This window comes from Oculina patagonica, unplaced genomic scaffold, assembly GCF_052425735.1.
Source record: "Oculina patagonica isolate OP01 unplaced genomic scaffold, crgOcupat unplaced182, whole genome shotgun sequence".
NCBI classification, from domain to species: domain Eukaryota; kingdom Metazoa; phylum Cnidaria; class Anthozoa; order Scleractinia; family Oculinidae; genus Oculina; species Oculina patagonica.
This window is the reverse complement of record NW_027557869.1, coordinates 1-13,593: the sequence shown is the minus strand read 5'-3', so window position 1 is coordinate 13,593 and position 13,593 is coordinate 1. Positions and strand designations below refer to the sequence as shown.

General features: G+C 39.5%; 1 protein-coding gene and 1 pseudogene across 2 annotated transcripts; both read left to right on the top strand.

Annotated features, from left to right (window-relative positions):
* Nucleotides 1–489: 489 nt before the first annotated feature.
* Nucleotides 490–5,072, top strand: LOC144640096 (solute carrier family 22 member 6-B-like). Its single transcript, XM_078499316.1, has 5 exons — nt 490–723; nt 1,177–1,256; nt 3,146–3,254; nt 3,839–3,911; nt 4,444–5,072. The coding sequence occupies exons 1-5, from the start codon at nt 617–619 to the stop codon at nt 4,690–4,692; spliced, it is 618 nt and encodes a 205-aa protein (XP_078355442.1). The 5' UTR covers nt 490–616; the 3' UTR covers nt 4,693–5,072.
* A 1,193-nt stretch (nt 5,073–6,265) lies between these two features.
* Nucleotides 6,266–13,506, top strand: LOC144640095 (uncharacterized; annotated as a pseudogene). Its single transcript, XR_013568282.1, has 4 exons — nt 6,266–6,293; nt 11,467–11,747; nt 12,026–12,153; nt 12,369–13,506. The product of XR_013568282.1 is annotated as an uncharacterized LOC144640095 (transcript).
* The last annotated feature ends 87 nt before the right edge of the window (nt 13,507–13,593 follow it).

Sequence of the window (13,593 nt, the reverse complement as noted above, 5' to 3'; positions counted from 1 at the left end):
AAAAGTCGTGAGGATTATCAATGGCGTCATGTTTGCTGACTATTTTTGTAATGTTTTAATGCGGAATCAGTCGAAAGTCGAAATTTTGACGTTCCGATGTTCCTCGAAAATCGTCGGCAAACTTCGTTTATCTTCGGAAACGTTCGTATGGCCTCCAAACAACACTCGGACAATCTTCGGAGATCTTCAGTTTAGAAATTGCTCAAAATGCAACAAGTTGCTCGAAAGGAAAAAAGTTGCTTAAAGAGGAAAAAGTTGTTCGAAATACGAAAAGTTGCTAAAAAGTTGCCGAGCAATTTGTGGAAAGCCCTATTCACTAAATTACCTCGCTCTAATCAAGTATCCCACCGGGTCTCCGTATAGGGAAAGAGAAAGTAATCAATTTGGAGTGTTTTCTGTTCCTTGTCAATTCCAAAACGCTTCACCTGACACACAGTTAAATTTGAAAAACAAAGCAAAATTTCGCAACAATCGAAACAATGGTCGACCGAATAGTATATTATTCGAAGTTTTCTGTTTTTGCACAGGACTGTAGGTTACTTGTTACTTGATTTAAAGCCATAATTGTATATGCCATCGATTTTGCAGGTTTGTTGTGGCCCTTGTCAGTTTCGGGATGTTTATATTTATCTCACAACTGGTTGGTGATCTGTACGTCAATTATACCATCATGGAGGTTATTACAACGCTTAGGATACCTGTTACGTGGATCCTTTACCTTAAGTAAGCAATACGTATATTCTCTTTGTTTTCCTTTATTTTCAACCTGCCGGACGCTCTAACTCAACTGTGAGCTACAGGAGACTCGTGGGAGGTGTACCGTTGTCTGTTTAACGCGTGCGCTTCTTTAGGTAGAACGTAAAACAGTGTGCAACATTGTCTTCGCTTGTGTAGTGTTGCTGCCTGACTAACATCTTTCTAATACCTCTACTAAGCTTGACATATTCTATCATTTATGCATATCTTGTATAGAGTCTGTATAAGACCAATTCTAGCGGTTTGCGGGAAGCTTGGGACAATGGTATAGCTCACACGAGCTGTACCATTGTAGCTCACTGTTAAAGCATCCGACCGGGTGTTCATAAGCAGGAAAGCGCAAATCAAACCCTTTACTTACAGTAGGCTTGCGGCACTGACTGATTGGCATTATTTGTCATTGCTTTTCTAATTTCTCAGATTTGGTCGCCGCATTTGCCATGGTATCTTCATGATCTTGGTAGGGATTACCTTCTTACTGGTTTTGCTGGTATACAAAGGTAAGAAGTAAACCAGGAAGAATAGTAAACACTTAATATTATTGCGCTTCGATTCTTTTTTACAGCTTATTATATAACACATTTTATCAAGTTCTGACTTAGTATGTCGGAACAAAAACGATCTCGTTCTCGTATTTCAATGCAACATATATTTTTTTATTGAACGTTGACCTTTTTAGAATAAAAATCAGCGAAAAGAAATGACGTTTCGATGAATCGCGGTTCATCATTATCAAATTCTAAACAATTCAGATTCTAAATAAGATATAAATATTTATATCTTATTTAAGGTGGCTGGTAACGGTTTCCAGGACTTTCCAGCTCTTATACTTTGACAGGTCAGTACTATAAATCTTTATCAGTTGATGCTACAATAAAGGTATGAAATTAATGCCCAATGATTGGTGAATATGTTGTGATTATTTTCATGACGTCACCGGTTACTATAGCAACAGTATAACCTGTTAAAAACACCCTTTATTTTGACTTTAAGTGCTTATAACTCAAAAAACGAGCTCGGTGACCCCCATTTTTTATTTTTGAACGTTGATCAGCATGTTAAGTTGCAACTTTTTGCAAAGTTAAAAAAAATTCTACGAAGTGGTTTCAGAGCCACCTTAAAAATATGAAAATTTAAGGTGGCTCTGAAACCGCTTCGTAGAATTTTTTTTAACTTCGCAAAAAGTTGTAACTTAACATGCTGATCAATGTTCAATAATAAAAAAATGGGGGTCACCGAGCTCGTTTTTGAGTTATAAGCACTTAAAGTCAAAATTAAGGGTGTTTTTAACAGGTAATATTGTTGCTATAGTAACCAGTGACGTCATGAAAATAATCACAACATATTCACCAATCATTGGGCATTAATTTCATACTATTATTGCAGCAACAACTGATAAAGATCTGTAGTAGTGACCCGTCGAAGTATAAGAGCTGGAATTTGCTGGAAACCGTTACCAGCCACCTTAATATCTTTGTTACTCACTTTGGAAGTCAGATTCTGATGAGTTATATATAGACGTATGTAACTTTGGTCCGTTTCGCTGATTGTTATTCTAAATTGTATAACGAAAGCCTCCGTTGACCTTTTTATGATCGAATTATTGGAAGATTCAAAGATTTGTATTTTGAGACTGCTTGGCTGTGTTCGATTGCCAACTCATTTGAACCCATTCATGTGATTGGATTGGATTGCTGTTTAGTTGTTGAAAAGGGTTTGAAAAGGGTTTGTAATGGGTCTATCGTATAACACAGTGAACGCCGGCTGATATCAAGAAGTGCCAAGATATTGGGAAAATGTGATCGTTAAAATGAGCGTTTTTTATACTCAGGAGTTCTGTTTAACAGTCAGTACATTTTAATGTTAGTAACTTTGGTCCGTCTGCAGAAAAATTCGTTTATTATAACGGGGACTTCGTTATAAAAAGTTGCCTTTTATCAGGCTCCATTATATTTTGAGACATAACTTGCGTCGAATTAATGAATCTCTGGGTAGTGAGTAGTATCAGTAGTAATATTGTTTGCACTTCGAGACTTACACAGCATAAAAACATAACTTTACTGTGGTGTAAACCTCAAGTAAAGCTGGTGTAAATTTGGAATTTAATTAGCTTTACGCTAACTTATAACACATTAAAGCTGACCTTTATGCCAGCTTTACACTCAAGTTTAAAGGCAGATAGCTTTACATCACATTTTCACACGGTTTTTTTTAACCACCTTTAACAACATTAAATTGATGGTGTAGAAGTTGGATAACCAACTTTACACCAGATTTAACCACCTTTAATTTTATGTAAATCCCGATTTTCACGCTGTTGTAATGTAGTATAAGTAATGACAAGGCATAATCGCCATAATTATTCAGTACAATGATATATCATTTCTAGATGCTCCCGTGGCAACCACAGCTCTGTCTATTTTTGGATTCCTTATGATTGACTGCACTTGGACGAGTGTTTATCTGATGACGTCTGAGCTCTTTCCAACGGTACTGAGGTAGGTTTTGTTCTTTTAACAGCAGTCTTTCCTCTTATTCCTACCTTTTTCTTTTCCCCCTCCTCCTCCTCCTCCTCCTCCCCTTTTCTTCGAGCTATGTTCATTTACTGTAGGGTAAAGCTGACTTCTGGCCGCGGCCAAGTTCCTCCTCGTCCAGGTTATTCCCTTGAACTTCGTATTGTCACACCCGCCAAGGAAGTTCCGAATCATTTTTTTTGGACATGGCTACCATTTTGTTTTTCTATTTAGCTTTCGAAAATAAAAAAGCCCGAACAGCGCAGCTGTGATTAGTTCAAATGATTAGTCGATGAAGCAAAAGCATGATTATGCCATCTGCCTACTTGCTTGTTGGGGATTTGCCACGAAGACATGTCTGTTCTAGTGTCAGATATTCATCTAGTATCCGTTCCATTCCAATGCACAACACTCGCATAAATATATAGCTAGGACAGCAGCATGAAATAACAAGAACTATCATTCTTACGGGAGCATATTGGCTCCTCAGTCGTTTTTGTGTGCCCTGCTCTCCCTCGCAGCTCAGGGTTTTTGTAAAATAATCTCGTCCTTTTCCTTTATTATTTCAGGAACACAGCTCAAGGGACAGGATCTACAAGTGCTCGGGTTGGTGGAATCTTAGCTCCATATGTCGCCTTGATGGTAAGTCTAGGCTGCAGGGCATTGGAATACTCCTTAAACCAGACCAGGGAGTAAGTGCCGGTTTTGGCAAATTTTCGTTCAAGCACTCGAAGAGGTTTCGAATTACTTCATCGAATCGGGCGAACAAATACGTTATGTCGCTTAGCAACTTCTGGGACCGGAAAAATGTGGGCTCAGTCACTTCTCGGAAAAGTGATGTCGCCATCAACCGGCACTTGTTCCCCAACTGAAACAAAGCTGGTGAAACCTTACATATTGTTGTTAGCCGCGAATTCGATAAAAAATACCTCTCAGGGGCAGCAAAATCTCTCCAGAAAAGGACTGGAATTAAAACGAATAGGAAGCGAGAATACTCCTGGCGATTTTTTTTGTTACTGTGAACGGCAAAAATCGCCTTTTGGGCGCCAAGCTTTTGTGTGACGATAGCACCTGAAGACTTTTAACTAAAGGTTTAAATGTATTTAAAAATACATTCAAACCTTCAGTTATTAATGCGACTATGAACTTGAGCGCATTTTGATTACCTTGCTAGGGTCAGTTACCAGGTCTCAGCATTGCGTTTCCAGTGGTCATTTTTAGTGTGGTCTCAACTCTTGCTGGGATATTGATGTACTGGATTCCAGAGACGCTGTTCGCACCAATGCACCAAACCATCGAAGAAGCAGAAGCAGCTGCAGATGATTATGCAATACCTTGCTGTGGCAAAAGACGTAACCTGGGAAGAAAGGAGGTGGCAACAGAAAGCAACACGGTCAAGATGGAGGATCTGACAAAAGCATAGCTTTGGAATTTTAAGACGTCACTAGTGACGCACTCGGTTTCCACGCGACGTTTGAGATGCGGGCCGAAATATTCCATACTAATGACACGGCATTGCAGCGCGCAACCAATAAGAGGCACTGCACGGATTAACGCAGTGTATATGAAATTATTTGGCCAGAGCCTCAGATGTTTCTCGAATGGGGGATTGGGGGGAGCTCGCGAAGAAACGCGTCTTTTTTATTTGGGTAATAATGAAACTAATCAATGTCACAATTTTAAATAATTCTTAAATGTATGTTTGTTTGTTCACCGAGATGTCGTTTTCATTTCAAAAACTCAAATAAATAAAGTAGTTTTGTTTGTAAAAACAACATTGTATCACAATGAGAAATTAACAGGGTCCATATTAACCCTATTCAGACGGGGGGGGGGGGGGGGGGGTGGGGGCTTTTGAGGCCCGCGCTGACTTTGAACTTTTATAACTTTTTTAAGATTTAACCAAACGCTGCCAAACTTGCTGAGTTTTTTAAAATTTATCTGGCAACAATTTAGTAGGGTTAGATATTGTATCAGGAACTTGATATCACCATGGCAACGGTATTTTGACAGGCATGTTTTCCCAAATTTGTTATTTTGCGTGTTTCTGTTAATAAAAATCAACTTAAATGGAATTATTTTTTACATTTTTACGGGTTTAAAGCACATTTGTATCCATTTTGAGTACTTTGCAGTGATTTTGGGTGGTTTTCTGGTATTTTGGAAAATTTTTGAAATCCAAGATGGCGGATCCAAGATGGCGGCTGTTTTGACATCATGATGCAATTGTCACGTGATGTGACGTCACCATCCCACGTGAAAGAGTTTCGGATATACAATACATCTTATAAGTTTCATGGCGTTTGCTTAAATATCCTGGAAGTTACATAGGTGGGGGGGGGGGGGGGGGACTTCCGAAGCTATGCCCCTTCTCGTCCCCACTCCCCCTCCGTTTTTCCCTCTTTCTCTCCCTCTTCCCAGCTCCCCTCCCTTCCCTTTCGGTTAGACAACCCCATGCATTTTCGCTCCTTTAATGATGATTCTTATTGTTTGAAAGTTCAAATTTATATGATAATTAACACAAACTTTGGATAGGTTTTTTATTCCGAAAAATACAATTTGGGATCGGAAAGCAGAGCAGCGCCGACCGCTGGCCGGTGTCGCTGGCCTCGCCGAAATAACAAAGACTTGACCGAGTTTGGAAACTTGCCTCTACTTGCGTGTCCGTTTGGCCAGGGCTTGCGTGCATTTGCCTTGACTTGCAATGACTTGCGTTTACTTTGGTCAGGATCAGATTTACACTCAAGTCGGCCCAGATTTTCACCTTTTAGCCATCCAACGCAAGTCAACACACAAGTCCTGCAGTTTTATACTTCATGGTCTGAATTGTAGTTCGCGCAGTAGCATATAACTGGCTTCGTTTGGCCAGCCAACGAAATTAAAGCTTGTTCGCAAGTTCAACTTGTGACTACTTGCGTCCACTTGCGTTGCTGTTTCGCTTGGAATTAAGATCTGAAAGAACCAACGCTATGTGTATTTGCCGATGTTAAACTTGAATGGCATCTGGTCTTATCATTCATGACGGTTTGTAGGATATGGCAGCATTTTGCTACAAAAGTATTTTCTTCTGTTAAGGAAAAGGAATCGGCTTAAAACGCATGTCCAGCAGAAAAATTATAACAGCCAAATATAATTTTTATACCTAATCGTACCTTTTTGGTACGCTTCGGTGGCATATCAGGCGAGTTTGGTCGAGCCATGGTTCGTATTTTGGCGAGACGCAGTCGAGCCAAAATACCCATGGCGAGACCAAACGAGCCTGATATGCAGCCGAAGCGTACCAAAAAGGGTACGATTAGGTATTTACCGTACACAAATTCAGCCAAAAATTCGGTTATATTTAACGCTCTGTTGAAGCCATGCTTGCCAGGTACGTAGTGCAAGTTGTGTTGACCTGCTTGTGTTGATACCTTTTTGTTCTTCAACACTTTTACCAAGTTCCTCTTCTGCCTTTTGTTCCACTCGTTTGTTTGGAGTTTTATTCTCTAAATTTTCAAAATCAAAATTTAGCGAAAAATGTGGAAATTCCAACTCCATTGTTTCAGTCTGAATGTTTCAGTACTCGTCGGCAAACATCACGCAATTGGCGAGCGCGCTCAAGTTTAGTTTTGGCGGGAAAGTTTTTCTACTTTTACTATCGCCAGCTAAATTTAAATTACGAGGTTCTATTTTTTTGGTAAAACCTCTTTTCAATTCGTCGCTCGGTAACACTACTTTACTTCAAAGTGACCGTGATATGGTGGCATATCAGGTCAGTGACTTGATATCGTAGGATATCAGGACAGTAGATCGCGCTTCTGATTGGCTACTTGCGAATTTGGGTACGGTAAGAGTTAATAATCATATCAAAAATCAGCAACTGGAATGTGTTGCTCAGAATTTTGCGTTGACGAAAGGGAAATATTACTGAAGAATGCGAACAGAGGAAAAATGATATAGCTAATTTGACTAAAACACCTTTCAGACCTCGGCCGCTTTTAAATTCTTGTGAAAGCAATCGCCGTTTCCAGGGATACGAGAAAGTTTTGAATTCGCGTATCCCCAGGCTAACCATTAAATGCGACTTATCATCAAGGTGTCACCGACTGTATCACCGCTAAATGTAATAACAACGCTAAATGTAATACCAACCGCAAATGTAATCAAAATTAACTCTAAATGTAATACTAACCACAAATGTAATAAAAATCAACCCTAAATGTAATAACTTACCCCACCGTAAATGTAATACAATTCAACGCTAAATGTAATACGCTGACCAACCGTTAATGTAATACAAGTCAACCTTAAATGAAATAAGTCTAATAACATAGTGTTAAAAGCTCCCTTACGGTTACTGGGCATCACTTGATTCTCGGTGATTTTTTGTGAACATTGCCGAGGTTCTGTGTAGTTTCGGTCAAAGCTTAACTGGGAACTTCTGATTTCAAGCATTTGCAAACATCATTTCCGACATTCTTTGCAGCGGATCGCACCATTACATAGCCCACTTTCGAAAATAGTGGAAGCCTGGACGGGAGAAGGTGTGCGCTCAGTTGTGGGATCGTTTGGGGGCGCACAAGGTTGAAAATAAACGCGCGAGCTCCCCCCAAACGATCCCATAATTGATCCCCCGGTTTACACAGTGGGCTATTGTTAGAAGTCCTTCTGGATGCATTCAAAAGATTTTGGTGAGAGGGTTAGTATGATAAAACAGATAAAAATATATAGATGGTTATAAAACAACTTTAATAGCAACGATACTCATTCATATATGAGATACTCATTCAAATGGTTAGACATTCTAGTCTTCTCGGAAAAGGACGATAAACCGTAGGTCCCGTCCCCTGTATCTTCAGTCTTATAACAGGGGACGTTAACGAACCCACACACTATTCGCAAAGAGTAGGGCACGAAGCTCCCGGTGTTGTGGTCTGGCCTTTACAATTGTGTAGTAAAAGTACAGTACGTGAAAGCGCATTTGAACATATACATATGAAAAATGCGCTATATTAATACATTATCATTATCATTATCATGATATATGATCATGTATTCGTATTAAATAAACGTATTAGAAAAACGTATTCTCGCCATTTAGTGCGATTACCCAACTTGTTTGTCAGTAGAAAACAGTAAGAAACCTGCAATTTTCAAAACTTTAACCTTTAACAATAACAGTCTATCAAGAGTTTTTAAAACAAGCCGTAACAGAAACGTTCATGACAGTTCAGGTCCTCTTTATTTTCTTCATCCATTTTTTCAGATGATATTCCGAATGTAGAACCATCCGCCGATCCCAGTACATAGAAGTCTCACCCACGCATTTATCCACTTAGGGAGGTCAATTATGGTCTTGAAAAAACGAGGCAACTCGCTTTCCCACGTGATTTTCAAATCTGCCGCATGCTATGGTAGCCTACGCATGCATCCTGATCAAAAAACAATCGTGTGTATGTGCTCTAAATTTGGACCCGTTTTAGAAAGAATTTGCCCTAAATTTGATATAGTAACTAAGTCAGCCTTTTTATACCCCGTTGTAAACTAAAACGCACCGAACCATGTTGCTAACGATGCGCAACACAGGGTGCAATAGTTTTAAATCGTACTTTCAAAAGCAATCTCTCATTGAATAATTTCAAATGGCTGCTTTCGTGCGTTTAAAATAGTGTACCCTGTTTTAGGAAACGTCTCTAAAATGGATACCCCGCTCTAACTCAAGAGCTCCAAAATCACGACCCCATTGGGCGGCAAATACCCGTATAGGTATTGTATGGTAGTAACCCCCGGGGGTAATCTGCGCCTAACGGTTTAGTTAGTAAAGGGATTGAACGTGATTGTGTAATCCGATAATCTATTGAAGTGATATCATATCACTGATGATATTATTACATTTAAGGTTAACTTGTATTACATTAACGGTTGGTCAGCTTATTACATTTAGCGTTGAATTGTATTACATTTACGGTGGGGTAGGTTATTACATTTAGGGTTGATTTTTATTACATTTGCGGTTAGTATTACATTTAGAGTTAATTTTGATTACATTTGCGGTTGGTATTACATTTAGCGTTGTTATAACATTTAGCGGTGATACAACCGACAACCAATAGAATGGCCACATTTCCATCGTATAAGTTAAGATTTTATTCACACTTGTAAAGAAATAAACCGACGCTTTGAACTCGAAACCTTGCTCGAAACTTTTAGTCGCACTTGCGAAGACACGAACCCAAGCTTTGAACTCAAACTCTTGTTAAGATTTTATTCACACTTAAGGAGAAACAAACCGACGCTTAGAACTCGAAACCTTGCTCGAAACTTTTAGTCGCACTTGCGAAGACGCGAACCCACGCTTTGAACTCAAACTCTTGTTAAGATTTTATTCACACTTATGAAGAAACAAACCGATGCTTAGAACTCGAAACCCTGCTCGAAACTTTTAGTCGCACTTTCGAAGACGCGAACCCACGCTTTGAACTCAAACTCTTGTTAAGATTTTATTCACACTTGTGAAGAAACGAACCGACGCTTAGAACTCGAAGCCTTGCTCGAATCGTTTAATCATACTTGCAAACACGCGAACTCGCGCTTTCAACTCAAACTCTTGTTAAGATTTTATTCACACTTGAGAAGAAACGAACCGACGCTTTGAACTCGAAGCCTTGCTCGAATCGTTTAATCATACTTGCAAAGACGCGAACTCGCGCTTTGAACTCAAACTCTTGTTAAGATTTTATTCACACTTGTAAAGAAACAAACCGACGCTTTGAACTCGAAACCTTGCTCGAAACTTTTAGTCGCACTTGCGAAGATACGAACCCACGCTTTGAACTCAAACTCTTGTATAAAAGATTTTATTCACACTTATGAAGAAACAAACCGACACTTTGAACTCGAAACCCTGCTCGAAACTTTTAGTCGCACTTTCGAAGACGAGAACCCACGCTTTGAATTCAAACTCTTGTTAAAATTTTATTCACACTTGTGAAGAAATAAACCGACGCTTTGAACTCAAAACCCTGCTCGAAACTTTTAGTCGCACCAGTTTCGAAGACGAGAACCCACGCTTTGAATTCAAACTCTTGTTAAGATTTTATTCACACTTGTGAAGAAACAAACCGATGCTTAGAACTCGAAACCTTGCTCGAAACTTCTAGTCGCACTTTCGAAGACGCGAACCCACGCTTTGAACTCAAACTCTTGTTAAGATTTTATTCACACTTGTGAAGAAACGAACCGACGCTTAGAACTCGAAGCCCTGCTCGAATCGCTTAGTCATACTTGCAAAGACGCGAACTCGCGCTTTGAACTCAAACTCTTGTTAAGATTTTATTCACACTTGAGAAGAAACGAACCGACGCTTAGAACTCGAAGCCTTGCTCGAATCGTTTAATCATACTTGCAAAGACGCGAACTCGCGCTTTGAACTCAAACTCTTGTTAAGATTTTATTCACACTTGTAAAGAAACAAACCGACGCTTTAACCTCGAAACCTTGCTCAAAACTTTTAGTCGCACTTGCGAAGATACGAACCCACGCTTTGAACTCAAACTCTAGCTTGTTTAAAAGATTTTATTCACACTTATGAAGAAACAAACCGACGCTTTGAACTCGAAACCTTGCTCGAAACTTTTAGTCGCACTTTCGAAGGCACGAACCCACGCTTTGAACTCAAACTCTTGTTAAGATTTTATTCACACTTGTGAAGAAATAAACCGACGCTTAGAACTCGAAACCTTGCTCGAAACTTTTAGTCGCACTTGCGAAGACGCGAACCCACGCTTTGAACTCAAACTCTTGTTAAGATTTTATTCACACTTGTGAAGAAACGAACCGACGCTTAGAACTCGAAGCCCTGCTCGAATCGTTTAGTCATACTTGCAAAGACGCGAACTCGCGCTTTGAACTCAAACTCTTGTTAAGATTTTATTCACACTTGAGAAGAAACGAACCGACGCTTAGAACTCAAAGCCTTGCTCGAATCGTTTAATCATACTTGCAAAGACGCGAACTCGCGCTTTGAACTCAAACTCCTGTTAAGATTTTATTCACACTTGTAAAGAAACAAACTGACGCTTTGAACTCGAAACCTTGCTCGAAACTTTTAGTCGCACTTTCGAAGACGCGAACCCACGCTTTGAACTCAAACTCTTGTTAAGATTTTATTCACACTTGTGAAGAAATAAACCGACGCTTTGAACTCGAAGCCCCTGAGATCTTGACTTCGAACTGGTCGATGAATGTCTCCCCGCTGGTTTCCTCCGTGCTGACCTCACAGTAAAAGATAGACGCCACCTGATATTTGCCAAGCAGGAGCAGCTCAACACCCTGGCCCGTGCTCAGACCTGGTACATCGACGGGACGTTCAAACTTGTTCGCCACCCCTTCAAACAGCTTCTAACAGTGAATGCGTTCGTCAGATCTGGGGAGTATGCCAAGCAGGTGCCACTTGCTTACGTACTTATGTCCAGCAAGAAGGCATTGGATTATAAAAAGGTATGTACACTTTGCTTTAAAATGATCTATTCGAAATGAAGACACTTTATTTGAACGATCTCATATCCAAAAAGCGCAAGTTGAATAATTGTTTTGATTGATTACACTCATTTTTATAAGACTATTGTTTTTCCGACCCAGACTGAATATTCTTATTTTTCTGCTGTTGTTTGGGTAATTCGTTGTTTGGCTATTTTCGTTGACACGTATCGGCTACCAGGAATTCCAATATAATATTCTAGTTTATAATAATACTGTGTTATTTTATTATTTTCTAGGTGCTCCAAAAGCTAATGCAGTTAATGCCCGAGCCCGCCGTTAAGCGTGGTCGGCACTTCGAGCAGTCCTTCCCACCGTTAAAATACAAGGATGCGTCTTCCACTGGACACAAGCCGTCTGGAGGAAGGTGTGTATATAGTGTGTATATAATATATAGTAATCCCAAATTGAGTTTCGAACAATAAACGATAAATCCGTGATAATTATGTCAAGCAATTGTGGCAAAATAGTCAAAACTAAAAAGAAAAAAAGAGACAAAATGGGTTAGTTTCTGACACCATCTGATAGCGTAATAACCGTTATAGAGCATTATATATTAATTTATTTTTATTTTACTTTAAGGTACAAGAGCTTGGTTTTCAGACGGCTTATTCTGGTAGCGATTCGATTTATCAGTACATCCGTAAGATCATGGCCCTCCCATTCCTTCCGCGCCGAGAAATCCGGCCAATGTTCATCCGCCTAGAAGTCCAAGCCCAAACAGAGCCGCTAAAGAAACTGGTCAGCTACGTCAGGAGACAATGGATCGAGAGCAAGGTATTCCCCCCGAGAAATTGGTGTGTCTTCAAACAGCCCATCCGGACAAATAATGACATCGAAGGATGGCATAACGCACTGAATCGCCGAGCGGGAGGAAAATGCGGGTTGTCTTTATATTCATTTATCAAATTATTAGGTAGGGAGGCACAGCTTACTTCAGTTACAATCAGGCTTGTCTCATATAATAAACTTAAAAGGATCCAACGAAAAATAACTAGAAACATTCAAGCGAAGCTCTTTGCTAGTTGGGAGAAATACGATAGCAAGGAGAAGACTGCAGCGCAACTTCTCAAGATTTGTTCTCATCTCAACGGACCAGCTCGTGCCAATTAGAAGTTCTTGTAATTGTAAATAGGTTTCAAGTTTAACAATAAATAGGTTTTTTAATAAAGTTTTGTAAATAGGTTTCATAGGTTTTTGTGAGTGTTTTGTACAGTAGCATCGTACCAGCTCGTGTCAATCAGACTTTCTTTGTAAATAGGTCAGTTTCAGCTTTGACAATAACTAGGTTTTTTAATAGGCTTTTCTGAATAGGTTTCATAGGTTTTTTTGTGCTTTCGATATTGTATTAGATATTTAATAATATTGTAATAAAATTGCTGTTGATATGAATACTTGATGTTCCATTCTATTTCTAACTCTTCCGTACTTTTGGAAACCAGCGGATTTTGGAATTCATCAGTCAATTTTCACGTTGAAAAATACCGTTAATGGTCGTTAATGATATTTGTGCTACGCGCCGGCTTGTGAAATATCAACAACATGCAAATTGATTGAAGGTCAGTCAAGCGAAACTGACAGTGACTGAAAATTTCTTGGGATATTAGGATCAGGACGGATTGCATTACAAACATCAGTGAAAAGCTTTTTTTAATATTAGCACTGAATATTTGACGTTGGCGAATTGACCAGAAGTACATTGGCGAAGCGACTTAAGCCGTTGGCGAAACAACTTATAATTAGGACGTTGGCGAACGGGTCGTTGGCTAAATAACTCGTTGGCGAAACAACCGCAATTCCTGCTCAA

Excerpts from the sequence above, each read along its gene's own strand:
- LOC144640096 (XM_078499316.1), top strand. The coding sequence starts at position 617 with ATGTTTATATTTATCTCACAACTGGTTGGTGATCTGTACGTCAATTAT. Across the intron at positions 1,257-3,145 it reads GGTTTTGCTGGTATACAAAG|ATGCTCCCGTGGCAACCACA; the intron begins GTAAGAAGTAAA and ends TATCATTTCTAG. Across the intron at positions 3,912-4,443 it reads CTCCATATGTCGCCTTGATG|GGTCAGTTACCAGGTCTCAG; the intron begins GTAAGTCTAGGC and ends TTACCTTGCTAG.